This window comes from Apteryx mantelli, unplaced genomic scaffold (genome assembly GCF_036417845.1).
Source record: "Apteryx mantelli isolate bAptMan1 unplaced genomic scaffold, bAptMan1.hap1 HAP1_SCAFFOLD_332, whole genome shotgun sequence".
NCBI classification, from domain to species: domain Eukaryota; kingdom Metazoa; phylum Chordata; class Aves; order Apterygiformes; family Apterygidae; genus Apteryx; species Apteryx mantelli.
Window position 1 is genome coordinate 18335 of NW_027118685.1, and position 27788 is coordinate 46122.

The following is a 27788-nucleotide window of genomic DNA, read 5'->3' on the forward strand; positions in this document are numbered from 1 at the left end:
GGCGTCCCGACCCCTCCTGCGCACCCCGACCCCCCCATGGGCACCCTGACCCCCCCCCCGGGGGCACCCTGACCCCCCTCTATGGGCACCCTGATTCCCTCCATGGGCATCCTGGCCCCTCAATGGGGCACCCCAACCTCCATGGGGCACCCTGACCCCCTTCATGGGCGCCCTGACCCCTCAATGGGGCACCCCAACCCCCCCGGGCACCCTGATCCTCTCCATGGGCGCCCTGACCCCCCCCCCAGGTACCCTCAACCCCCCGGCCATCCTGACCCCCCTCCATGGGCACCCTGATCCGCTCCATGGGTGCCCTGACCCCTCAATGGGTCACCCCAACCCCCCCCGGGCACCCTGATCCCCTCCATGGGCACCCCGACCCCTCAATGGGGTGCCCTGACCCTCCCCCCCCCCGGGGCACCGTGACCCCTCCTAGGCACCCCAACCTGCCCCATGGGGCACCCCAACCCCACCCCATGGGCATCCCAACACCCCCCGGGCACCCTGATCCCCTCTGGAGACCTTGACCTCTCCATGGGGCACCCTGACCCCCCCTTCCTGGGCACCCCTGGGCCTCCATAACCCGCTCTGGGTGCCCCTGACCCCTAACCCTTGACCTGGTGCCCCTCTGCCCCCAACTCTGTGCCCTCTGACCTCCGACCCTGACCTTGTGCTCTTTGTTCTCTGCCCCCTGTGCCCTCTGACCCCTGACCCCATGTCCGCTGCCCCCCCTCTCCCTGACCCTGTGCCCTCTGTCCCTGGACCTTCTGACCCCTGACCCTGGACCCTGTGTCCTTTGACCCCGACCCCATGTTCTGTGACCTCTTCCCTTGTGCCCTTGACCCCCTGCCCCCGTGACCCCTGCCTCCCCTGCCTCCTGTGACCCCCCTGCCCCCTGTGCCCTCCTGCCCCCATGACCCCTGCCCCCCTGCCTCCTGTGACCCCCCTGCCCCCTGTGCCCTCCTGCCCCCATGACCCCTGCCCCCCCTGCCTCCTGTGACCCCCCTGCCCCCTGTGCCCTCCTGCCCCCATGATCCCTGCCCCCCTGCCTCCTGTGACCCCCCTGCCCCCTGTGCCCTCCTGCCCCCATGACCCCTGCCCCCCTGCCTCCTGCGACCCCCTACCCCTTGTGACCCCCCTGCCCCCCTGCCTCCTGTGACCCCCCTGCCCCCATGACCCTTGCCCCCCTGCCTCCTGTGACCCCCCTGCCCCCTGTGCCCTCCTGCCCCCATGACCCCTGCCCCCCTGCTCTCTGTGACCCCCCTGCCCCCTGTGACCCCCCCCCCCGCCCCTGGTGGTGGCTGCCCCACTGTGGGGCGGGGGGGGGCCGCGCAGGGGGCCGCTGCGAGGAGGACGTGGACGAGTGCGCGGAGGGGCCCTGCCGCAACGGGGGCTCCTGCCACAACCGGCCCGGCGCCTTCGCCTGCCTCTGCCCTCCCGGCTACGGCGGCGCCACCTGCCAGCGCCCCCCTGGCCCCTGCCGCCATGGTGAGCCTGGGGGGGGGGAGACACGGGGGAGGGGACACCGGGATGGGGGGGTCCTGCCAGCGCTGCCTCCACCCCTGCCGCCATGGTGAGCTGGGGACGGGGGGGGACATGGGGATGGGGGGGTCCTGCCAGTGCTGCCTCCACCCCTGCCTCCATCCCTGCCTCCACGGTGAGCCCGGGGCAGGGACACGGGGGGGACAGGGGGACAGGGGGGGACAGGGGGATATGGGGACACTGGAGCCACCAGGGCCACCTGCAAGAGCAATGTGGACAACTGCCACCGTGGTGAGTGTGGGGACATGGAGGACATTGGGGACACCAGCGGGGGGGGGACACCAGGGACAGTGGGGACACCAGGCATCTGGGGACACCGGGTGCCCCTGTGGACGGGCAGGGAGGTGTCAGCATTGAGGTGTCCTGGTCACTGTGGGGGGGGGGTGTTACCTTCAGGTGCCACAGGACCAGGTCAGGGTGTCATCTTTGGGTGCGATGGGACACGGCATGGGTGTCACTTTCAGGTCCCATGGGACAGTGCATGGGTGTCACCTTTGGGTGCTATGGGCCCCGGTGTGGGTGTCACCTTCGGGTTCTGTGGGGCCAGGTGAAGGTGTCACCTTCAGGTCCCATGGGACATGGCGTGGGTGTGACCTTCAGCTGCCATAGGACCAGGTGTGGGTGTCACGTGGGTGGCATGGGACAGAGCATGGTTGTCACCTTCAGGTCCCATGGGACCAAGGTGAAGGTGTCACCTTTGGGTGCCCTGTGGCCAGGTGAAGGTGTCACTTTCAGGTCCCATGGGACCAGGTGAAGGTGTCACCTTTGGGTGCTCTCAGGCCAGGTGAAGGTGTCACCTTCAGGTCCCATGGGGCCAGGTGAAGGTGTCACCTTCGGGTGCCATGGGCCAAGCTGTGGGTGTTACCTTCAGGTACCATGGGAACAAAGTGAAGGTGTCACCTTTGGGTGCCCTGTGGCCAGGTGAAGGTGTCACCTTCAGGTCCCATGGGGCCAGGTGAAGGTGCCACCTGCGGGTGCCGTGGGGCCAGGTCAACGGTGGCACCCGCGCTCCGGGGGCCACCCCATCACCATGGGGCACCCCTTGCCGTGCCCTCACCCCCCCCCTCCAACGTGCCCCTCCGCAGACCCCTGCCTCAACGGGGGCACGTGCCGGGAGGAGGCGGACACCTTTGGGTGCACGTGTCCCCCCGGCTTTGCGGGCCCCCGCTGCGGCACCGACGTGGACGAGTGCCGGGACCGGCCCTGCCTCAACGGCGGCACCTGCACCGACTACGTCAACAGCTTCACCTGCGCCTGCGCCCCGGGCTGGGCCGGCCGCCTGTGCCAGCACAACGTGCCCGACTGCACCGACAGGTACAGCACCCATGGGTGCCCCCCGGGCGGTCCCCCGCGTCCCCCGCCCCGTGCCGTGGCCCCGGGTGCAGCGATGGGGACGGGGGTCCTGGGCATCCCTCGGGTGTCCTCACGCGTCCCCGTGCCAGCACGGTGGTCTCGAATGCGCCGATGGGGATGGCACCCATGGGTGCTCCTGGGTGTCCCCAGGTGTTCCTGCATGTCCCCATGCCTGCCCTGTGGCCCCGGGTGCAACGACAGGGATGGGGGTCCTGGGCATCCCCCGGGTGTCCTCATGCGTCCCCGTGCCAGCATGGTGGTCTCCAATGCGCCGATGGGGATGGCACCCATGGGTGTCCCCAGGTGTCCCCACGTCTCTGTGCCCATGCTGCGGCCCTGGGTGCAGCGACGGGGATGGGGGTCCCGGGCATCCCCAGGTGTCCTCATGCGTCCCTGTGCCAGCACGGTGGCCCCAAATGCACCAAGGGGGATGGCACCCGTGGGTGCTCCTGGGTGTCCCCAGGTGTCCCCACATGTGCCCGTGCCGTGGCCCTGGGTGCAGCGATGGGGATGGGGGTCCCAGGCATCCCCAGGTGTCCTCACACATCCCCGTGCCAGCACGGTGGCCCTGAATGCGCTGATGGGGATGGCACCCGTGGGTGCTCCTGGGTGTCCCCAGGTGTCCCCAGGCCTGCCCCTGCCAGCACGACATCCCTGACTGCAGTGACACTTACGGCACCCATGGGTGTCTGTGGCTGTCCTCAAACCTTGCCCTGCCAACACAACGTCTCTGGCAGAAATGGCACCCATGGGTGTTCCTAGGTGTCCCCAAACCTCCCCGTGCCAGTATAATGTCCCCGATAGATACAGCACCCACAGGTGCCCTCAGGTGTCCTTTGGTGTCCCCGTGCTTGCCCTTACTAGCATGAGGTCCATGACAGATATGGCACCCATGGGTGTCCTCAGACCTTTCCCTGCCAGCATGACATTCTGAAAAGGTAGGGCACCCATGGGTGTCCCTAGGTGTCCCTAGGTGTCCTCAACCCTTTCCATGCCAGCACAACATCTATGAGAAAGAGCACCCATGGGTGTCCTTGGGTGTCCTCAAACCTTTCCCTGCCAGCACGACGTCCCCAGCTGCGCTCACAGCCCCGGGCACCCATGGGTGCCCCTGGACACGCCAACCTTCCCAAATCCTCCTCCGTTTCTCCTCACCCCTCACCCTCCCCGTCTGCCCCCCCCGGCACCCACGGGTGCCCCCGAGGCTGAAGCCCTGCCGGGGCGCCCGCAGCTCCTGCTTCAACGGGGGCACCTGCGTGGACGGCGTCGCCTCCTTCACCTGCCGCTGCCGCCCCGGCTTCACCGGCGCCCACTGCCAGCACCCACCCGACGGGTGCCGGGGCCAGCCCTGCCTGCACGGCGGCACCTGCCTGCCCGCCGCCACCCCCGGCGCCTACCGCTGCCGCTGCACCCGCGACTACGCCGGCGCCCAGTGCCAGGTGAGCCCCGCGTCCCCTCGGGTGGGCACCCGTGGGTGCAAGAGACCCACCCAGGTGGGCACCCGTGGGTGCAAATGACCCATGTGGGTGGGCAACCACAGGTGTGAGTGACCTGCTCAGGTGGGCGCCCATGGGTGCAAATGACCCATGTGGGTGGGCAACCACAGGTGTGAGTGACCTGCTCAGGTGGGCACCCATGGGTGCAAGCGACCCACTTGGATGGGCATTCATGGGTGCAAATGACCCATGTGGGTGGGCAACCACAGGTGAGAGTGACCTGCTCAGGTGGGCACCCATGGGTGCAAGCGACCCACTTGGATGGGCATTCATGGGTGCAAATGACCCATGTGGGTGGGCAACCACAGGTGAGAGTGACCTGCTCAGGTGGGCACCCATGGGTGCAAGCGACCCACTTGGATGGGCACCCATGGGTGCAAATGACCCATGTGGGTGGGCAACCACAGGTGAGAGTGACCTGCTCAGGTGGGCACCCATGGGTGCAAGCGACCCACTTGGATGGGCATTCATGGGTGCAAATGACCCATGTGGGTGGGCAACCACAGGTGAGAGTGACCTGCTCAGGTGGGCACCCATGGGTGCAAGCGACCCACTTGGATGGGCATTCATGGGTGCAAATGACCCATGTGGGTGGGCAACCACAGGTGAGAGTGACCTGCTCAGGTGGGCACCCATGGGTGCAAGCGACCCACTTGGATGGGCATTCATGGGTGCAAATGACCCATGTGGGTGGGCAACCACAGGTGAGAGTGACCTGCTCAGGTGGGCACCCATGGGTGCAAGCGACCCACTTGGATGGGCATTCATGGGTGCAAATGACCCATGTGGGTGGGCAACCACAGGTGAGAGTGACCTGCTCAGGTGGGCACCCATGGGTGCAAGCGACCCACTTGGATGGGCATTCATGGGTGCAAATGACCCATGTGGGTGGGCAACCACAGGTGAGAGTGACCTGCTCAGGTGGGCACCCATGGGTGTGAGTGACCCACCCAGGTGGGCACCCATGGGTGCAAGTGACCCATGTGGGTGGGCAACCACAGGTGAGAGTGACCTGCTCAGGTGGGCACCCATGGATACAAGCGACCCGCAGGTGAGAGCAGCCTGTGTGGGTGGGCACCTATGGGTGCTCCCCTGTAACGATCTGCATAGGTGAGCACCCATGGCTGCTCCCTCTACTAATGATCCCCTTAGGAGGGCACCCATGGGTGCAAGCGACCTGCTCGGGTGGGCACCCATGGAGATGAGTGACCCACTTGGGTGGGCACCCACAGGTGTGAGCAGCCCCTTCGGGTGGGCACTCATGGATGCAAGGGACCTTCTCAGATGGGCACTCATGGAGACAAGTGACCCACTTGGGTGGGCATCCATGGGTGTGAGCGACCCACGCAGCTGGGCACCTGTGGGTGCTCCCTCTAATGACGCCCTTAGGTGGGCACCCATGGGTGCTCCTCCTCTGTGAATGCCCCACTTGGGTGTGCTCCCATGGGTGTCCCCTCTACTAACGCCCCGCTTGGTGTCCCCCAACTGCATATTGTTTTTTCTTGCTTTTTACCCTCCCGCATGGGTGGGCACCCATGGGTGGGGGGTGCCCTGCGTGCCGGCACCCATCACCTACATATTTTTGGGGTGCCCCCCCCACCCCCGTCTTGGCAGCTGCCGGTGGACCTGTGCCAGGCGTCGCCCTGCCGCAACGGCGGCCGCTGCCTCCAGACGGGCCCCGAGGTGGCCTGCGAGTGTCCCGGCGGCTGGTCGGGTCCCTACTGCGACGTCCCCAACGTGTCCTGCGCCGTGGCGGCCGCCCGCAGGGGTGAGCGCCGCCCGGACGTTCGCTCGGTTCATGGGTGCTGGGTTCTCTCTGGGTTCATGGGTGCTGGGGGGTTATAACGAGCCCGGACGTCTGGGTCTTCTCTGGGTTCATGGGTGCTGGGGGGACTAGAGGGAGGTTCTAATGTACCCGGACGCCTGGGTCCTCTCTGGGTTCATGGGTGCTGGGTCCTTTCCTGGTTCATGGGTGCTGGGGGGACTAGGGGGAGGTTCTAACGCACCCGGACACCTGGGTCCTTTCTGGGTTCAAGGGTGCTGGGTCCTTTCCTGGTTCATGGGTGCTAGTGGGACTGAGGGGAGTTATAATGCACCCCGACACCTGGGTCCTTTCTGGGTTCAAGGGTGCTGGGTCCTTTCCTGGTTCATGGGTGCTAGTGGGACTGAGGGGAGTTATAATGCACCCCGACACCTGGGTCCTTTCTGGGTTCGTGGGTGCTGGGTCCTTTCCTGGTTCATGGGTGCTGGGGGATTATAACGCACCCGGACGCCTGGGTCTTTTCTGGGTTCATGGGTGCCGAGAAGGTCCTAACATGCCCGGATGCCTGGGCCCTTTCCCAATTCATGGGTGCCGGGAGGGTCCTAATGCACCCGGACTCTTGGGCCCTTTCCCCTTTCCCGGGTGCGGGGAGGGTCCTAACACGCCCGGACGCCTGGGCCCTTTCCCGTTTCATGGATGCTGGGAGGGTCCTAACACACCCAGACACCTGGGCCCTTTCCCAATTCATGGGTGCTGGGTCCTTTCTGGGTTCATGGGTGCTGGGGAACTGGGGGTGTTATAATGCACCTGGACGCCTGGGCCCTTTCCCCTTTCACGGGTGTCGGGAGGGTCCTAACCTGCCCGGACGCCTGGGCCCTTTCCCCTTTCACGGGTGTCGGGAGGGTCCTAACGTGCCCGGACGCCTGGGCCCACCCTGTCACCGCAGGGGTCTCCCCGGAGCAGCTGTGCCACGCGCGGGGCCGCTGCGTGGACGTGGGCAGCACCCACCAGTGCCTGTGCCACGAGGGCTACGCGGGCGCCTACTGCGAGAGCCCCCTGGACCGCTGCCAGCCCGACCCCTGCCAGCACGGCGCCACGTGCCGCAGCTACGTGGGCGGCTACCACTGCGAGGTGAGGGCCCGGCACCCTTGGGTGCCCCCCGGACGCCTGGGTCCTTCTGGGCATGAGCCCGCTGGTTGCACCTGGGAGGGTTTTTTTTGGGTGCTGGATGCTTCCCTGGGAGCTTCTGCAGAAGGAGGAGGAGATGGTGGTGGTGGTGGAACCCATGGGTGAAGATGGGCCCGTGGGTGCACCCACCACCCCTGGGCCATCTTCCCGATGTCCCCTGCTCCGGGTGCCAGGTGGGACGCGGGGTCCCCCCGTGGGGCACCTACCGCCCCCTTCTCTCCTTGATGTCCCCTTGCTCCGGGTGTCAGCTGGGACACGAGGTCCCCACGGGCACCGACCACCTCAGCCACCCCCTGTGGGACGCCCCTGGGTGCCGGTCACCCACGGGTGTCCCCCCGCAGTGTCCCCCGGGCTTCGAGGGCGAGCAGTGCCAGCGGGAGGTGGACGAGTGCCAGTCGCAGCCGTGCCAGAACGGTGGCTCCTGCGTGGACCTCGTGGGCCGCTACGTCTGCTCCTGCCCGCCGGGCACCCTGGGTAGGTGCCACCACCCCGGCGGGGACAGCGCCGAGGGACGCTGGGGTCCCCGCGGTGCTGCCCCCGCCCCCCATGCCAGCATGCACAGGGACCCCCCCGGGTCCTCACGCCGGGATGGTGGCAGGTGGCAGCTCTGTGTCCCCGTGTCCCTGTGCCAGGATGGTGACAGGCAGAGTCATGTCCTCATGCTAGGGTGGCAGTGGCAGGGTCCCCGTGTCCCCATGTCAGGGTGGTGACAGGTAGGATCCCCATGTCCCTGTGCCGGGGTGGTGACAGGCAGGGTCCCTGCGTCCCCATGTCCCCGTGCCAGGATGGCACCGGGTTGTGTCCCCATGCCAGGGTGGCACTGAGCCAGGTCCCTGTGTCTCCATGCCAGGGTGACGCCAAGCCAGGTCCCCGTGTCCCTGTGCCAGGGTGGCGCCAAACCAGGTCCCCATATTGCAATGCCAGAGTGGCACCGGGCCCTGTCCCCACGTCCGCATGCCAGGGTGGCACTGGGTTGGGTCCCTGTGTCCCCATGCCAGGGTGGCACTGGGCCGTGTCCCCCCATCCCCATGCCAGGGCACTTCCAGGCCATGTCCTTGTGTCCCCATGCCAGCGTGGCACTGGGCCGTGTCCCCATGTCCACATGCCAGTGTGGCGCCAGGCTAAGTCCCCACATCCCCATGCCAGGGTGGCACCGGGTTGGGTCCCTGTGTCCCCATGCCAGGGCGGTACTGGGCCATGTCCCCTCGTTTCCATGTCAGGGTGGCACCAAGCCAAGTCCCCATGTCCCTAGGCCAGGGTGGCACCAAGGCAGGTCCCCATATCTGCATGTCCGGCTGGCACCAGGCAGTGTCCCCATGTCCCCATGCCAGGGTGGCACCAAGCCAGGTCCCCATGTCCCCACATCCCCATGCCAGGGTGGCACTGGGCTGTGTCCCCGTGTCCCCATGCCAGTGTAGTACCAAGCCAGGTCCCCATGTCCCCATGTCCCCATGCCAGGGTGGCACTGGGCTGTGTCCCCGTGTCCCCATGCCAGTGTAGCACCAAGCCAGGTCCCCATGTCCCCATGTCCCCATGCCAGGGTGGCACTGGGCTGTGTCCCCGTGTCCCCATGCCAGTGTAGCACCAAGCCAGGTCCCCATGTCCCCATGTCCCCATGCCAGGGCAGCTCCAGTCTGTGTCCCCATGCCAGGGTGGCACTGGGCCATCTCCTTGTGTCCCCATGCCAGGGTGGCACCAAGCCAGCTCCCCACATCCCTATGCCAGGGTGGCAACGTGCTGGGTCCCCATGTCCCCATGCCAGGGCAGCTCCAGGCCATGTCCCCATACCAGGGTGGCACCAAGCCAGCTCCCCACACCCCCATGCCAGGGTGGCACCGTGTTGGGTCCCCCACATCCCCGTAGCAAGGTGGCACCGTGCCCACGTCCCCGCTGAACCCCACCCGCGCGCCCGCAGGCGTCCTGTGCGAGATCAACGAGGACGACTGCGCCCCGGGGCCGGGCGGCCGGGCGCCCAAGTGCCACCACAACGGCACCTGCGTGGACCAGGTGGGCGGCTACCGCTGCGCCTGCCCGCCGGGCTACACGGGGCGCCGCTGCGAGGGCGACGTCGACGAGTGCCGCGGCCGGCCCTGCCACCCGCGCCGCAGCCGGGCCTGCGTGCAGGGCGCCAACGACTACCGCTGCCTCTGCCAGCCCGGCTTCACCGGTGGGTGCCGGGGCCCGGTGGTGGCGATGGGCGCGCGGGGAACCGTGCCAGGGTGCAGGGTGGTGCCAGGATGGGCGATGGGTGCATTGGACCGTGCTGGGGTCTGGGGTGGTGCCAGGGTGGGCAATGGGTGCATTGGACCATGCCGGGGTGTAGGGTGGTGCCAGGGTGGGCAATGGGTGCATTGGACTGTGCCAGGGTGCAGGGTGGTGCCAGGGTGGGCAGTGGGTGCATTGGACTGTGCCAGGGTGCAGGGTGGTGCCAGGGTGGGTGATGGGTGCGTGGGGACCGTGCTGGGGTCCGGGGTGGTGCCAGGGTGGGCAACGGGTGCATTGGACTGTGCCAGGGTGCAGGGTGGTGCCAGGGTGGGCAGTGGGTGCATTGGACTGTGCCAGGGTGCAGGGTGGTGCCAGGGTGGGCAGTGGGTGCATTGGACTGTGCCAGGGTGCAGGGTGGTGCCAGGGTGGGTGATGGGTGCGTGGGGACCGTGCCGGGGTCCGGGGTGGTGCCAGGGTGGGCGATGGGCGCATTGGACCGTGGCGGGGTGCAGGGTGGTGCTAGGGTGGGCAATGGGCATGTGGGGACCGTGCTGGGGTGCAGGGTGGTGCTGGAGATGAGCCAAGGTGTGGGGTGGTGCCAGGGTGGGCGATGGGTGCATTGGACCATGCTGGGGTGCGGGGTGGTGCCGGGGATGAGCTGGGGTGCAGGGTGGTGCCAAGATGGGCAATGGGTGCATTGGACCATGCAGGGGTGCAGGGTGGTGCCGGGGTGGGCGATGGGTGCATTGGATCATGTTGGGGTGCGGGATGGTACCAGGATGGACAATGGGTGCATTAGACTGTGCCGGGATGCAGGGTGGTGCCAGGATGGGTGATGGGTGTGTGGGGACCATGCTGGGGTGCAGGGTGGTGCTGGGGATGAGCCAGGGTGCGGGGTGGTGCTAGGGTGGGCAGTGGGTGCATTGGACTGTGCCGGGGTGCAGGGTGGTGCCAGGATGGGCGATGGGTGCATTGGACCATGCCGGGGTGCAGGGTGGTGCCGGGGATGAGTCAAGGTGCAGGGTGGTGCTAGGGTGGGCAGTGGGTGCATTGGACTGTGCCGGGGTGCAGGGTGGTGCCAGGGATGAGCCAGGGTGCGGGGTGGTGCCAGGGTGGGCAATGGGTGCATTAGACCATGCTGGGGTGCAGGGTGGTGCCAAGGTGGGCAATGGGTGCACATGGGGACCATGCCGGGGTGTGGGCTGGTGCCAGGGTGGGCGATGGGTGCATTGGACTGTGCCGGGGTGCAGGGTGGTGCCAGGGTGGACAATGAGCACGTGGGGACCGTGCTAGGGTGCAGGGTGGTGCCAGGGTGGGCAACGGGTGCATTGGATCATGTTGGGGTGCAGGGTGGTGCCGGGGATGAGCCAGGGTGCAGGATGGTGCCAGGGTGGGCGATGGGTGCGTTAGACCATGCTGGGGTGCAGGGTGGTGCCAGGGATGAGCTGGGGTGCATGGTGGTGCTAGGGTGGGCGATGGGTGCATTGGACCATGCAGGGGTGCAGGGTGGTGCCGGGGATGAGCCGGGGTGCAGGGTGGTGCCAGGGTGGGCGATGGGTGCATTGGATCATGTTGGGGTGCGGGATAGTGCCAGGATGGACAATGGGTGCATTAGACTGTGCCGGGATGCAGGGTGGTGCCAGGATGGGTGATGGGTGTGTGGGGACCATGCTGGGGTGCAGGGTGGTGCTGGGGATGAGCCAGGGTGCAAGGTGGTGCTAGGGTGGGCAGTGGGTGCATTGGACTGTGCCGGGGTGCAGGGTGATGCCAGGGATGAGCCAGGGTGCAGGTTGGTGCCAGGGTGGGCAATGGGTGCATTAGACCATGCTGGGGTGCAGGGTGGTGCCAAGGTGGGCAATGGGTGCACATGGGGACCATGCTGGGGTGCGGGCTGGTGCCAGGGTGGGCGATGGGTGCATTGGACCATGCCAGGGTGCAGAGTGGTGCCAGGGTGGGCAATGGGCGCATTGGACCGTGGCGGGGTGCAGGGTGGTGCCAGGGATGAGCCAGGGTGCAGGGTGGTGCCAAGATGGGCAATGGGTGCATTGGGCCGTGCCAGGGTGCAGGGTGGTGCCAGGGTGGGCAGTGGGTGCATTGGACCATGCCAGGGTGCGGGGTGGTGCCAGGGTGGGCAATGGGCACGTGGGCACCATGCCAGGGTGTCAGGCTGGGTGCCAGGTCCATGCCAGGGTGCCGGGCAGGGTGCCAGGCCCGTGCCCACCCCCAGCCCCCCCCCCCCACCCGTAACGCCCGCGCCGTCGTCGCCGCAGGGCGCCGCTGCGAGAGCCCGGTGGACGCGTGCGAGTCGCAGCCCTGCCAGAACGGCGGGCAGTGCCAGGCGGCACCCGGCACCCTGCTCGGCTTCCTCTGCCGCTGCCCGCCGGTGAGCACCCGCGGGGCCGGCACCCGGGCTGGGGGCTGCCGGGCACCCAGGGCTGCGGGGCCGGATGCTGGGGCTGGATTGGGGGGCGTGGGGCTGGGTGCCAGGCGGGTGCTGGGGTTGGACTGGGGGGGGCACGGGTGGGCATGGAGTTGGGGGCACCCGAGGGTTTGGTGCCAGGTGGGTGCTGGGGCTGTCCTGGGTGGCCCGGGTGCAGATGGGGTTGGGTGCACCCAAAGGTTTGGTGCCAGGTGGGTGCTCTTGTGGGTCTGGGGGCACTGGAGGGCAGGGAGCTGGGTGCACCCAAGGGTTTGGTGCTAGGTGGGTACCAAGGATGTCCTGGGTGGCCTGGGTGCATGTGGGGTTGGGTGCCAGGTGGGTGCTGGGGATGCCCTGGGTGGCACAAGCGGGCATGGGGCTGGGTGCACCCAAGGGTCTGGTGTCAGGTGGGTGCTGGGATTGTCCTGGGTGACCTGGGTGCACATGGGGTTGGGTGCTAAGTGGGTGCTGCGGATGTCCTTGGTGGCACGAGTGGGCATGGGGCTGGGTGCACCCAAGGGTCTGGTGCCATGTGGGTGCTGGGACTGTCGTGGTGGCCTAGGTTCACATGGGGTTGGGTGCCAGGTGGGTGCTGGGGATGTCCTGGGTGGCACGAACGGGCGTGGGGCTGGGTGCACCCAAGGGTCTGGTGGCATGTGGGTGCTGGGACTGTCCTGGGTGCACGTGGGGTTGGGTGCCAGGTGGGTGCTGGGGATGTCCTGGGTGGCACGAGCGGGCGTGGGGCTGGGTGCACCCAAGGGTCTGGTGCCATGTGGGTGCTGGGACTGGCCTGGGTGATCTGGGTGCACGTGGGGTTGGGTGCCAGGTGGGTGCTGGGGATGTCCTGGGTGGCCCAGGTGCACATGGGGTTGGGTGCACCCATGCTATGGGGCTGGTCTGGGGTGCACCCAAGGGTCTGGTGCCATGTGGGTGCTGAGACTGGCCTGAGTGACCTGGGTGCACGTGGGGTTGGGTGCCAGGTGGGTGCTGGGGATGCCCTGGGTGGCACGAGTGGGCATGGGGCTGGGTGCACCCAAGGGTCTGGTGGCATGTGGGTGCTGGGACTGTCCTGGGTGCACGTGGGGTTGGGTGCCAGGTGGGTGCTGGGGATGTCCTGGGTGGCACGAGCGGGCGTGGGGCTGGGTGCACCCAAGGGTCTGGTGCCAGGTGGGTGCTGGGACTGTTCTGGGTGGCCCAGATGTGCACAATCTGGCTGCACCTAGTACGCCAGCACCCACCTAGGTGCCACCCCCACCCCTAACCCCCCCTTTCCCCCCCCCCCACACCAGGGCTTCGCGGGTGCCCGCTGTGAGCGGGGGGCAGCCTCGTGCCGCCACCTCTCCTGCGCCAACGGCGGCAGCTGCCTGCTCTCGCCGCTGGGCGCACGCTGCGCCTGCCCACCGGGCTTCGGCGGCCCCGAGTGCCGGGCGGGAGCCAACGGCACCTGCGGCTGCCTCAATGGAGGCAGCTGCCTGCCGGGAGGCAGCGGCTGCCTCTGCACCCCGGGTTTCGAGGGTCCCCGGTGCGAGCGGGCTCCGGCACCCGTCCCCGCCGGCTGCCCGCTACCCGAGTGCCGGAGCCGGGGCGGCGACGGGCGCTGCGACCGGCAGTGCAACAGCGCGCCGTGCCGCTGGGACGGCGGCGACTGCTCGCTGCTGGTGGGCGACCCCTGGCAGCACTGCGAGGCCGCCGGCTGCCCGCAGCTCTTCAACAACAGCCGCTGCGACCCGGCCTGCAACACGGCGCCCTGCCTCTACGACAACTTCGACTGCCGGGCCCGCGACCGCGCCTGCAAGTGAGTACCCCCCCGTGCCGCGCATTGCCCACCTCATGCTGTGCCACCCGTGCTCAGCGACACCTTATTGCGTTGCTCCCGTGCTCATCCTGCTCCATGTCCACCTTGTCTGGTGTCCTCCATGCTCATCATGCTCTGTGCCCACCTTGTCTGGTGTCCCCCATGCTCATCATGCTCCGTGCCCACCTTGTCTGGTGTCCTCCGTGCCCATCCTGGTCCATGCCCACCTGGTCTGGTGCCTCTGTGCCCACCTTATCTGGTGTCCCCCATGCCCAGCCTGCTCCATGCCCGCCTTGTCTGGTGTCCCCCATGCCCAGCCTGTTCTGTGCCCACCTTGTCTGGTGTCTCCATGCGCATCGTGCTCCGTGCCCACCTTGTTTGGTGTCTGTGTGCCCACCTTATCTGGTGTCCCTGTGCCCATCCTGCTCTGTGTACGCTTTTCTGGTGTCCCCCATGCCCATCTTGCTCCATGCCCACCTTATCTGGTGTCCCCCATGCTCATCCTGCTCTATGCCCACCTTGTCTGGTGTCTTTGTGCCCATCTTCTCTAGTGTCCCCATGCCCATCCTGCTCCATGCCCACCTTGTCTGGTGTCCCCCATGCCCATCGTGCTCCGTGCCTGCTTTATCTGGTGTCTCCCGTGCCCATCCGGCTCCATGTCCACCTTATCTGGTGTCCCCCATGCCCACCCTGTCTTGTGCCCATCTTGGCCCATGGCCACCCTATCCAGTGCCCCATGCCCATCCTGCTCCATGCCCACCTTATCTGGCGTCCCCATGCCCATCTTACCCCATGGCTGCCCTGTCCCATGGTCCCCACGCTCACCTTATCTGGTGGCCACCATGCCCACCCCATCACCTGCCCCCCGCCCACCCCATCCTTCCCCTCATGCCCACCCTATCCATTACCCCATCTAGTCCACCATGCCTACCCTATCTGGTGCCCCACGCCCACCCTGTCTGGTGCCCCGTGCCCACCCTACCCCATGGCCACCCTGTCTAATGGCCCCACACCCACCTTATCTGGTGGCCACCATGCCTGCCCCATCATGTACCCCCTGTCCACCATGGTCTGTTCCCCATGTCCACTCTACCCCATGGCCACCTCTCCCATGGCCCCCACACCCACCTTATCTGGTGGCCACCATGCCCGCCCCATCACGTACCCCCTGCCCACCCTGACCTGTGTCGCCCATGCCCATCTTTCTCCATGGCCACCCTGTCCCATGGCCTCATGCCTACCCCATCACTTAATCCTGCCCACCCTGACCTGTGTCCCCCCTGCCCACCCTTTCTGGTGCCCCATGCCCACCTTTACGCCATGGCCACCTCTCCCATGGCCCCCACGCCCACCTTATCTGATGGCCACCATGCCCACCCCATCACCCACCCCCCGCCCACCCCATCCCACCCCCCGCGTGCCCCCGTGGGTGCCCGTGGGCAGTGGCGCCGTGCCCTCCCGCAGCCCCGTCTACGAGCAGTACTGCTCCGACCACTTCGCCGACGGCCAGTGCGACCAGGGCTGCAACAACGAGGAGTGCGGCTGGGACGGCCTCGACTGCGCCCACGAGGTGCCCGAGGCGCTGGCCCGCGGCGTGCTGGTGGTCACCGTGCTGCTGCCCCCCGAGGAGCTGCGGCGCACCAGCACCGCCTTCCTGCAGCGCCTCAGCGCCATCCTGCGCACCTCGCTGCGCTTCCGCCTCGACCGCCACGGCCACTACATGATCGAGCCCTACTACCGGCCCCAGCGCCTGCGCCGGCGCGAGGTGGCCCCCGAGGTCATCGGGTGAGCGGGGCGGGGGACGCGGGGTGGGGGGAGGTGGGGGGCACTGCACGGGGCCGTGGGTGTTGGGTGAGATGGGGCTGGGGGACATGGGGACGCAACATAGGGGTGTGGGTGTTGGGTGGGATGGGGTGGTGGACACTGGGGATGTGACATGGGACCATGGGTGCTGGGTGGGATGGGGTTGGTGGACACTAGGGACACAACATAGGGACGTGGGTGCTGGGTGGGATGGGGTGGTGGACCCTGGGGATGTGACATGGGACCATGGGTGCTGGGTGGGATGGGCAAGGGAAAATGAGGCCATGACATGGGAACATGAGTGCTGGGTGGGATGGGACAAGGGGACATGGGGGACATGACACGGGATCATGGGTGCTGGGTGGGATGGGGCTGGGGTACATTGGGGGACATGGTATGGGGCCATGGGTGCTGAGTGAGATGGAGCAAGGGGCCATGGGGCTATTGGTGCTGGGTGGAATGGAGTAGGGGAACATTGGGGGCATGGTATGGGGACATGGGTGTTGGGCGGGATGGAGTTGGGGGACATGACTTGGGGTCATTGGTGCTGGGTGGCATGCGCCGTGGGTGCTGCGTTGGAAGACACAAGGTGACACGGCAGTCACGGGGACATGCCATGGCGACATGGGTGCTGTGTGGCAGGTGGACACGGGGACACGGGTGCTGGGTGGGAGGTGGCAGGAGGCCTCCACGTACAGGCTAAACCTGGCTTGGGGCGATGGAGACCCCATGTGTAGGAGGGACCTTGGCAAAGCTCCCCGTGGTCCCCTGCATCCCCCTAACCCGCCCGTGTCCCTTGGCAGCTCCGTGGTGACGCTGGAGATCGACAACCGCCTCTGCTCGCAGGCCTCCGACAAGTGCTTCCCTGACACCCGCAGCGCCGCCGACTACCTGGCCGCGCTCTCGGCCGTCGAGCGCCTCGATTTCCCCTACCCCATCAAGGCCGTGCGTGGTGAGGCTGGGCGCGGGGCCTCCCTGGGGACGGGGACCGTGGCCCTGCGGCGCGGGGTGGCCCTGATGCACCTGGTGGCCTGATGGTGCTGGTGGCACTGACGCATGGGGTGGCTTGGCCATGCTGATGTTCACAACGTTTGGGGTGTCCCCGATGTGCAGGGTGTCCTGATGGTGCTGGTGGCCCCTGAAGCGTGGGGTGGCTTGACCAGGCTGATGTCCCTGACATTTGGGCTGTCCCCAATGTGCAGGGGTACCCTGATGGTGCTGGTGGCACTGACACATGGGGTGGCTCGCTGATGCTGGTGTCCCCAACATTTGGGGTGCCCTGGTGATGCCCTGCCAGTGCCAGTGTCTCCAAGGTGCAAGGTGACCCCAACGTGCGGGGGTGGCCTTGACACAGAGAGTGTCCCTGGTGGTGGTGGTGGCCTGATGGTGCCAGTGTCCCTAACATGGGTGTCCCCAGAACGTGGGGTGCCCCATGGTGGCAGAGTCCCCGAGGCATGGGGTGCCTGAGCGTGTGGGGTGCCCCGGTGGTGTCCTAACAGTGCCACTGTCCCCGATGTGCAGAGGTGTCCCCAACACGCAGAGTGCCCCAGTGGTGGCAGTGCCCTGAGGCTGTCCCCAATGCTTGGGGTGTCCCCAACACAGAGGATACCTTGGCGGTGGCAACGCCCTGCCGCTCTCCCCGACGCCCGGGGTTCCCCCGGCGGTGGCTTCGCCCTGACTTTGTCCCCGGCGCGCAGGTGACAAGCTGCCCGAGGCCCCCGACCCGGTGCGCCTGCTGCCGCTGGTGGTGGTGGGCGGCGTGATCCTGCTGGCCATCGCGGTGCTGGGCGTGCTGGTGGCGCGGCGCAAGCGGGAGCACAGCACCCTCTGGTTCCCCGAGGGCTTCAGCATCTCCAAGGAGAGCAACAAGGACCGGCGCGAGCCCGTGGGGCAGGACGCCCTGGGCATGAAGTGAGCTGGCACCTGGTGGGGTCCTGGAGGTGCTGTGGGGGTCCCAGTGCAACTGGGGGGGGGACCTTACTGCACCCGGTGGGGGTCCCCATTGGTTGGGGGGCCTCTCTGGGTCTGTGGTGGGTCCCTCTGGGTACATGTGGGGTATCACCTGCAGGTGGTCCCTTCTGGGGACCATCTCACTTTGTGCGGGGAGGGGGACCCCGACGCTCCTTGGGGTTTCGGGGTGCCCTGAGACCCCCCCCAAACCCCAAAACACTTGGGGAAGGGGGGGGGCCCAGCCTCATGCCTGTGTCCCTCCGACCCAGGAACATCGGGAAAGGTGAGAGCCTCATGGGCGAGCCCTCGGAGGAGTGGCTGGACAGCGATTGCCCCGAGGCCAAGAGGCTCAAGGTACCTCAGGCTGGGGCAGCGTGTGTGTGGTTGGGGGGGGGATGTCATGGACCTTGGTGGCACCGTGGGCATGGGGGGGACACCATGGGGCCAGAGAGGGTGAGCATGGGGCATGGTGGGCACCATGAGCATGGTGGGCACCATGGACCTGGTAGGGTTGGTGTGGGACAGGAGGGTAGTAGCATGAGCACAGGAGGTACCATGGGGCCAGACAGGGTGGGCATGGATCATGGTGGGCACCATGGGTCATGGTGGGCACCATGAGCAGATGGGTCAGGACACTGGGCAGGGGAAGACGTGGTGGGGTGTGGGGCACATACAGGGGGTTCCTGGCACCCCAATGACCGGGCACCCTTGGGTGAGCAGGTGGAGGAGCCGAGCGCCGAGCCTGAGGACCCCGTGGACTGCCGCCAGTGGACCCAGCACCACCTGGTGGCAGCCGACATCCGCATGCCACCCGCCATGGCCCTCACACCGCCCCAGGGAGAGTTTGACTCCGACTGCATGGACGTCAACGTCCGAGGGCCAGGTAGGGTGGGCACGGGGGCGCCATGAGCATGGGGGGGGGCAGGGATAGGGGGGCATGGAGGAGACCAGTGGATTGGGGCCGTGATGGGCCAGGTAGGATGAGCATGGAGAACACCATGGGCATGGAGGCCCCATGGGATGAGATAGGGTTGCCATGGAGCATGGTGGGCATCAGGGGCATGGGGTCCACCAAGGACCTGGTAGGAATGACATGGGGTCCAGAGGGGCACCATGGGCATGGGGGGCACCGTGGGACCTGGTAGGGCTGTTGTGGGGTTTGGGGGTACTGTGAGCATGGGGGGGCACCATAGGTCCAGATAGGGTGGATATGGGGGCCACCATGGACCTAATAGGACTGGTGTGGGGTCCAGGGGGGCACCCTGGGGCCAGGTAGGATGGGCATAGGACAGGACCACCATGGGCTTGGGGGCTGCCATGGACCTGGTAGGGCTGTCGTGGGGTCCAGGGGGGCACCCCAGGGCCGGGTAGGGTGGACATAGAACATGGAGGCCACCATGAGCATGGGGGCCATGACGGATCTGGTAGGGCTGTTGTGGGGTCCAGGGGGGCACCCTGGAGCTAGGTAGGGTGGACATAGGACATGGAGGCCGCCACGAGCATGGAGACCATGATAGACCTGGTAGGGTTGTTGTAGGGTCCGGGGGGCACCATGGGCTTGGGGGCCACGATGGACCTGGTAGGGCTGTTGTGGGGTCCAGGGGGGCACCCCAGGGCCAGGTAGGGTGGACATAGAACATGGAGGCCACCATGAGCATGAGGGCCATGATGGATCTGGTAGGCTGTTGTGGGGTCTAGGGGGGCACCCTGGGGCCAGGTAAGGTGGACATAGGACATGGAGGCCACCATGAGCATGGGGGCCACGATGGACCTGGTAGGGCTGTTGTAGGGTCCAGGGGGCACCATGGGCTTGGGGGCCACGATGGACCTGGTAGGGCTGTTATGGGGTTCAGGAGGGCACTCTGGGGCTAGGTAGGGTGGACATAGGACATGGAGGCCACCATGAGCATGGTGGCCATGATGGACCTGGTAGGGCCGTTGTAGGTCTAGGGAGCACCATGGGCTTGGGGGCCACCATGGACCTGGTAGGACTGTTATGGAGTCCAGGGGGGCACCCTGGGGCCAGTTGGGTGGTGGGCCTGGGCTGGGAGTCCCCCACGGGGCATCCTGGAGGCCTCGGCTTCCCAGCGTGCCCGGCAGCCGGCTAATGCCAGCCCGGCGGTGCCCGCAGACGGCTTCACGCCGCTGATGCTGGCCTCCTTCTGCGGCGGCGGCCTGGAGGCCGAGGTGGCCGAGGACGAGGATGGCGACGACGCCTCGGCCGGCATCATCGGCGACCTCATCTGCCAGGGCGCCAGCCTGGGCGCCCAGACGGACCGCACGGGCGAGACCGCCCTGCACCTTGCCGCCCGCTACGCCCGCGCCGACGCCGCCAAGCGCCTGCTGGACGCCGGCGCCGACACCAACGCCCAGGACAACACGGGGCGCACGCCGCTGCACGCCGCCGTCACCCGCCGACGCGCAGGGCGTCTTCCAGGTGAGGCCACCGGCGCTGGGCGCCAGGCGCTGCCGTGGGGCACTGGACACTGCCGTGGGCACTGGGCACTGCCACGTGGGCCACTGTTCTAGAAGCTTCGCCATGGGGTGTGGGACCTTCCATGGGACACAGCTATAGGGACCCCCACCATGGGGTGTGGGATCTTTCCATGGGGCACATCTGTAGGGACTCTGCCCACAGGACATGGGACCCCACCATGGGGCATGGTCATAGGGACCCCACCATGGGGCATGGCTATAGGGACCCCACCACGGGGTTTGGGACCTCTCCATGGGGCACATCTGTAGGGACCCTGCCCACAGGGCATGGGACCCCACCATGGGGCACGGCTATAGGGATCCCACCACGGGGCATGGGACCCCACCATGGGGCATGGTCATAGGGACCCCACCATGGGGCACGGCTATAGGAACCCCACCATGGGGTGTGGGACCTCTCCATGGGGCACATCTGTAGGGACCCTGCCCACAGGACATGGGACCCCACCATGGAACACAGCTATAGGGATCCCACCACGGGGCATGGGACCCCACCATGGGGCATGGTCATAGGGACCCCACCATGGGGCACGGCTATAGGAACCCCACCATGGGGTGTGGGACCTCTCCATGGGGCACATCTGTAGGGACCCTGCCCACAGGACATGGGACCCCACCATGAACACAGCTATAGGGATCCCACCACGGGGCATGGGACCCCACCATGGGGCATGGTCATAGGGACCCCACCATGGGGCACGGCTATAGGAAACCCCACCATGGGGTGTGGGACCTCTCCATGGGGCACATCTGTAGGGACCCTGCCCACAGGACATGGACCCCACCATGGAACACAGCTATAGGGATCCCACCACGGGCATGGGACCCCACCATGGGGCATGGTCATAGGGACCCCACCATGGGGCACGGCTATAGGAACCCCACCATGGGGTGTGGGACCTCTCCATGGGGCACATCTGTAGGGACCCTGCCCACAGGACATGGGACCCCACCATGGAACACAGCTATAGGGACCCCACCATGGGGTGTGGGACCTCTCCATGGGTCATGTGCACAGCTATAGGGACCCCCACCACAGGGCATGGTCATAGGGATTCCGCCATGGAACCCTCTCGTGGGGCACAGCTTTAGGGACCTCGCCACGGGGCATGGGACACCGCCATGGGGCACAGGCATAGCTATAGGGACCCCACCGCGGGGTGTGGGACCCTGCCGTGGGGCGTGGGACCACACCGTGGGGCACAGCTATAGGGACCCCACCACAGGGGGCAGGAACCCGCCGTGGGGCACAGCTATGGGGACCCTGCCCCAGGCTGTGTGACCCCTCTGTGGGACCCTTCCATGGGGCACAGCCATAGGGGCCCCACCACGGGCTGTGGGACCCTGGGCACAGCTATAGGGACCCCGCCACGATGCACGGCACCCTGCTGTGGGGTGCGGGCCCCCGCTGTGGGGCCGGCCCCCCTCCTCCCCAGCCCACCCGCCCCCCCAACCCCTCCCCAGATCCTCATCCGCAACCGCTCCACGGACCTGGACGCCCGCATGAGTGACGGCTCCACGGCGCTCATCCTGGCCGCCCGCCTGGCCGTGGAGGCATGGTGGAGGAGCTCATCGCCTGCCACGCCGACGTCAACGCCGTCGACGAGAGCGGTGGGTGCCCAGCGGGGACCCCCTGGGCCGGGGGGAACGTGGTTGTGGGGTCTAGGGGGGGGGTCCTAGGTGGTGGGAATGGGGGGACCCCTCCCCAAACAGATGTGGAGTTCTTGGGGGTGGTGGACAAGGAAAAAGGGGGTCTGGGAGGCATCTGGGGGAGGTCCCTTGGGTGGGTTGGGGACAGGGGGACCCCCCCTGGGCCGGGGGATCATGGTTGTGGGGTCTAGGAGGGGGTCCTAGGTGGTGGGAATGGGGGGACCCCTCCCCAAGCAGATGTGGGGTCCTCGGGGGTGGTGGGACAGGGAAAAGGGGGTCTGGGAGGCATCTGGGGGAGGTCCCTGGGTGGATTGGGGACAGGGGGGGGCCCCCCCAGGCAGTGGGTGCTGGAGCAGGGGTCCCTGGGGTGCTGGGGAGGGGGTCTCACGCCCCCCCCCCCCGTGGCCCCCCCCCCAGCAAGTCGGCGCTGCACTGGGCCGCGGCCGTGAACAACATGGAGGCGACGCTGGCGCTGCTCAAGAACGGGGCCAACAAGGACATGCAGGACAGCAAGGTGAGGGGGGGCTGCAGGGACCCCCACCCTAGACAGGGACCCCCATGGGCACCTCCAGCACCTGAACGGGGACCCTACTGGGACCTTCACCCTGGATGGGGACCCCCATGGAGACCCCTGACACCCAAGATGAGGACCTTCTGCCCCATATGGGGACCCATTGCCTCATGTCCCCAAGAAGAGATGCCCCATGCCCCCACGTCCCCACGGGAGATGGCCCATTGCCCCGTGTCCCCAAGAGAAGATGTCCCATGGCCCACGACCCAAGGGAAGATGCTCCATTGCCCCATGTCCCCAAGGGGAGATGCTCCATGACCTCATGTCCCCAAAGGGAGATGCCCCATGTCCCCACATCCGCAAGGGGAGATACTCCATTGCCCCGTGTCCCCAAGGGGAGATGCTCCATTGCCCCATGTCCTCAAGAGGAGACACCCATTGCTCTACGTCCCCAAGGGGAGATGGCCCATTGCTCCACGTCCCCAAGGGAGATGCTCCATTGCCCATGTCCCAAGAGAAGATGCCCATGGCCCCATGACCCCAAGGGGAGATGCTCCATTGCTCCACGTCCCCAAGGGGAGATGCTCCATTGCCCCATGTCCTCAAGAGGAGACACCCCATGGCCCCACGTCCCCAAGGGAGATGCTCCATGGTTCCACGTCCCAGGGGGAGATGGCCCATTGCCCTGTGTCCCCAAGAGAAGATGCCCCATGGCCCCATGACCCCAAGGGGAGATGCTCCATTGCTCCACATCCCCAAGGGGAGACGCTCCATGGCCCCACACCCCAGGTGGGTCCCCCCTTTGCCCCTGCCCCCACTCACCCCACCCCCCCCCCAACCAGGAGGAGACCCCGCTGTTCCTGGCGGCCCGCGAGGGCAGCTACGAGACGGCCAAGATCCTGCTGGATCACTTCGCCAACCGGGAGATCACGGACCACCTGGACCGGCTGCCGCGCGACATCGGCCACGAGCGGCTGCACCACGACATCGTGCGCCTGCTGGACGAGTACAACACGGTGCGCAGCCCCCCCGGCCCCGCTGCCGCCGGCGCCCCACAACCTCTCGCCCCTCCTCTGCCCGCCGGCCGCCTTCCTGCCCGGCCTCAAAGGCGCCAAGAAGACCCGGCGCCCGTCCGCCAAGGTGCCGACGGCACCCAAGGGCGCTCGCGGCGGCAAGAAAGCGGCCGCCGAATGCCCGGGCTTGGAGAGCTCGGTGACGCTGTCGCCCGTCGACTCGCTGGACTCGCCCTACGTGCCCGCGCCGCCGCCTCGCCGCCCTTCCACCCCGAGGTGCCCTTCGCTTTGGGGCGCCTGGGCGAGGTGGGTGCCGGCCTGCGGGGGCACCCGTCGCTGCTGCCCGCCGCCGCCGCCCGCCGCCGCCGTGCGTGGGGCTGGGCTTGGCCGTGGCGGGTGCTTTCGAGTGGCCTTGCGCCCCGCTCCTGGCTGCGCTGCCACCCGCTTTGCACCCACCGCCGCCGGCGGCACCCATGGTGGTGGCGGCGGCGGCGGCGTACGGCCCCGGGGTGCTGCTGCAGGCGGCGGGTGGTGGCGGTGGCGGTGGCACCCAGGAGGGGCGGGCGGCGGTCGCCGCGGGGCGCCCGGCGCTACGCGGGTGCCGCGGAGGAGCGGGTGCCGGGGCGCTACCTGCGGGTGCCCAGCGAGCACCCGTACCTGACGCCCTCGCCCGAGGAGTCGCCCGAGCCCTGGGCCAGCCCCTCGCCCCGCTCCCTCTCCGACTGGTCCGAGGCCGCCGGCAGCCCCGCCGTGCTGCCGCCGCCCCCCCCCCCCGGCGCCGCCCCCCCGGCGCCCCCAGACCCAGCTGGGCCCCCCGGCGCCCCCCGAGCAGCCCCCCAAAATGCAGGCTTTCGCCTGAACCCCGTGGGTGGGGGGGTGGGTGGGGGGGTGCAGGGGGGCAACCCCCCCCCCGGGGTGCTGCCCACCATTTGTGGGTGCCACCCCCCCATAGGGTGCCACCCCCCCCAGGGTGCTGTCCACCACCCATAGGGTGCCACCCCGCTGCCCATAGGATGCCACCCCACCCCCCCCCCGTGGGGTGCCACCCACCACCCATAGGGTGCCACCCCCCCGTAGGGTGCCACCTGCCACCCATAGGGTGCCAACCCCCACTCATAGGGTGCCACCCCCACCAGGGTGCCACCTGCCACCCATAGGGTGCCACCCCCCCCATAGGGTGCCACCACCCCCACAGGGTGCTGTCCACCACCCATAGGGTGCCACCCACTGCCCATAGGATGCCACCCCACCCCCCCGTAGGGTGCCCGCCCACCACCCATAGGGTGCCACCCCCCCATAGGGTGCTGCCTACCACCCATAGGGTGCCAACCCCCACTCATAGGGTGCCACCCCCAACAGGGTGCCACCTGCCACCCATAGGGTGCCACCCCCCCATAGGGTGCCACCACCCCCACAGGGTGCTGTCCACCACCCATAGGGTGCCACCCACTGCCCATAGGATGCCACCCCACCCCCCCGTAGGGTGCCGCCCACCACCCATAGGGTGCCACCCGCCCAGGGTGCTGCCCACCACCCATAGGATGCCAACCCCCACCCATAGGGTGCCACCCCCAACAGGGTGCCACCTGCCACCCATAGGGTGTCACCCCCCCCCATAGGGTGCCACCACCTCCTTAGGGTGCCACCCACCCCCAGGGTGCCACCTGCCACCCATAGTGTACCACCCCCCCATAGGGTGCTGCCCACCACCCATAGGGTGCTGCCTATCACCCATAGGGTGCCACCCCCCCCATAGGGTGCCACCACCCCCACAGGGTGCTGCCCGCCACCCATAGGATGCCAACCCCCACCCATAGGGTGCCACCCCTCACCCGTAGGGCTCTGCCCACCACCCATAAGGTGCCACCCTCCCCAGGGTGCCACCTGCCACCCATTGGGTGCTCCCCCCATAGGGTGCCACCCCCCCCCCCAGGGTGCCACCCCTCTAGGGTGCTGCCCCCCCCACCCATAGGGTGCCACCCCCAACAGGTGCCACCCACCATCCCTGGGGTGCCACCCCCTCATAGGATGTTGCCCGCCACCCATAGGGTGCCACCCCCCCCCCCCAGGGTGCCACCCCTCGAGGGTGCCACCACCACCCATAAGGCATCACCCCCCCCCAGGGTGCCACCCACCCCCTTCCCTAAAAAAACCCCATTTTTTAAACAAAATTACCCCCCCCAAATTACCCCCCCCCCCAATGGAGGTCGGGGCGGGGGGGGGAGTCCGGCTGGACCCCCCCCGCCATGCCCCCCCCCCCCATTTCTGTCAAAGAAGGGTCCTTTTTGGGGGAAAAAAAGGGCATTTTCGCAAAGCGGCGCTTGTGGGTTTTGCTTTTTTGTTGGTTTTTTTGTTGCTGTTTTCAGCCGAGGGTGGCGGGTGGGGGGGGGGCACCCAGCGGCCCCCCCCCCCCCGCGATATGCCCCCCCCCTTTGCCCCCCCCCTCGCCCGCAGTTTGGGGGGGGGGCTGGGTGCCCCCCCCCATTTGTGTACTGGGTACGCGGTGTGTTTAGTCGTTTCCCCCCCCCAATTTTTGGGACCAGCCCCCCCCTCCCCGTTTTGGGGACCCCCCCTCATTTTGGGGACCCCCCCTCATTTTGGGGACCCCCCCTCATATCCTCCTTGTCCCGGGAGTGTCTCCCCCCCCCCATCCAAGGATCCCTATTTTGGGGGTCCTCACCCCGTTTTGGGTTGCTTGTCTGGGGACCCCCCCACACCCAGGACCCCCCCCGAATTCTGGGACCCCCCCAACCCAGGACCCCCCCCCCCCTGACCCCCACCCTGTCCTGGCCCCCCCCCCCCCCAAAACCAGGACCTCCCACCCAGGACCCCCCCCCCCCTTGTCCTGGGACCCCCCCCCCCCCAATCTGGGGCCACACCTTGTCCTGGGACCCTCCTGCACCCAGGACCCCCCCCCAAATCCTGGGACCCCCCCCCAAACCTAGGACCCCCCCCGACCCCCCCCTCCCGTTCTGGCCCCCCCAATCTCTGTTCCCCCCCCCCCAAATTTTTGGCACTTCTTCACATTCCAGGTACTTTCACCTCTTGGTGACACCCCCCCCCCCCGCACCCATGTGTGTCCCCCCCCCACCCATGCGCCCCCCCCCCACCCAAATGCCCCCTCGGGGGGATCAACACTGCCACCCCACCACCCTGCCCCCCCCACTGCCTCCCACTGTCCCCGACGCTCTGTCTGTCCCTCGGGGCGGGGGGGGAAGCACCCATGGGTGCCCCCCCCCCCCCACCCCGGCCCACGCGGTAGCCTAGGGGGGGCTCGGCCCCCACCCGCTTCGTGCCCCCCCCCCCCGGTGCTGTACAGCCCCCGCGCGGCCCAAATAAAGGCTAGTTACCCCCCCCCCCACGTGCCGCTGCTCTGTCACCCAGGGTGCTGGGGGGGGGGGAGGGACTGGGTGCTCCCTGCACACCCAGGGTGCTGGGGGGCCTGGGGGGGGGCTGGGTGCTCCCTGCACACCCAGGGGTGCTGGGGGGTCCCTTGGGGGGGGGGGGGGCTGGGTGCTTCCTGTGCCCCCAGGCGTGCTGGGGGGGCCCGGGGGGGGTGGCTGGGTGCTCCCTGTGTTTCAGGGGGTGCTGGGGGGTCTTGGGGGGGGCTGGGTGCTCCCTGTGCCCCCAGGGGTCCTGGGGGGTCCTGGGGGGGGGGGGGGCTGGGTGCTCCCTGCACACCCAGGGGTGCTGGGGGGTCCCCGGGGCAGGGTTGGGTGCTCCCTGTGCCCCCAGGGTGCTGGGGGTCCCGGGGGGGGGGGGCTGGGTGCTTCCTGTGCCCCCAGGGGTGCTGGGGGGAGGGGGCTGGGTGCTTCCTGCGCACCCAAGGGGGCTGGGGGTTCCCGGGGGGGGGGGGGGCTGGGTGCTTCCTGTGCCCCCAGGGGTGCTGGGGGGGCTGGGTGCTCCCTGCACACCCAGGGGTGCTGGGGGGTCCCCGGGGCAGGGTTGGGTGCTCCCTGTGCCCCCAGGGGTGCTGGGGGGTCCCGGGGGGGGGGGGGGGGCTGGGTGCTTCCTGTGCCCCCAGGGGTGCTGGGGGGAGGGGGCTGGGTGCTTCCTGCGCACCCAAGGGGGCTGGGGGTTCCCGGGGGGGGGGGGGCTGGGTGCTTCCTGTGCCCCCAGGGGTGCTGGGGGGGGCTGGTGCTCCCCTGCACACCCAGGGGTGCTGGGGGGTCCCCGGGGCAGGGTTGGGTGCTCCCTGTGCCCCCAGGGGTGCTGGGGGGTCCCGGGGGGGGGGGGGGCTGGGTGCTTCCTGTGCCCCCAGGGGTGCTGGGGGGAGGGGGCTGGGTGCTTCCTGCGCACCCAAGGGGGCTGGGGGTTCCCGGGGGGGGGGGGGCTGGGTGCTTCCTGTGCCCCCAGGGGTGCTGGGGGGGGCTGGGTGCTCCCTGCACACCCAGGGGTGCTGGGGGGTCCCCGGGGCAGGGTTGGGTGCTCCCTGTGCCCCCAGGGGTGCTGGGGGGTCCCGGGGGGGGGGGGGGGCTGGTGCTTCCTGTGCCCCCAGGGGTGCTGGGGGGGGGGGGGGCTGGGTGCTCCCTGCACACTCAGGGGTGCTGGGTGCTCCTGGGGCGGGGGGGGGGCTGGGTGTCCCCCCCCAAAATCCCCTCACGG

The 27788-nt window shown here is 68.3% G+C and overlaps 1 protein-coding gene across 1 annotated transcript in view; it reads left to right on the plus strand.

The window, feature by feature from the left end:
* The window catches only part of LOC106493522 (neurogenic locus notch homolog protein 3-like), a gene marked incomplete at both ends in the record, with an annotated part of 42075 nt that extends 18016 nt beyond the window's left edge, over positions 1-24059 (plus strand). The window contains 22 exon segments of the mRNA XM_067317230.1: positions 1336-1488; positions 2628-2856; positions 4127-4334; positions 6006-6159; positions 7100-7284; positions 7683-7815; positions 9257-9508; positions 11817-11929; positions 13255-13760; positions 15225-15545; positions 16367-16515; positions 17261-17474; positions 17783-17867; positions 18234-18396; positions 19645-19925; positions 19927-19950; positions 21474-21558; positions 21561-21624; positions 22077-22173; positions 23013-23204; positions 23206-23532; positions 23535-24059. Coding sequence (XP_067173331.1) covers positions 1336-1488; positions 2628-2856; positions 4127-4334; positions 6006-6159; positions 7100-7284; positions 7683-7815; positions 9257-9508; positions 11817-11929; positions 13255-13760; positions 15225-15545; positions 16367-16515; positions 17261-17474; positions 17783-17867; positions 18234-18396; positions 19645-19925; positions 19927-19950; positions 21474-21558; positions 21561-21624; positions 22077-22173; positions 23013-23204; positions 23206-23532; positions 23535-24059 — 4460 coding nt within the window.
* Between the last annotated feature and the right edge of the window lie 3729 nt (positions 24060-27788).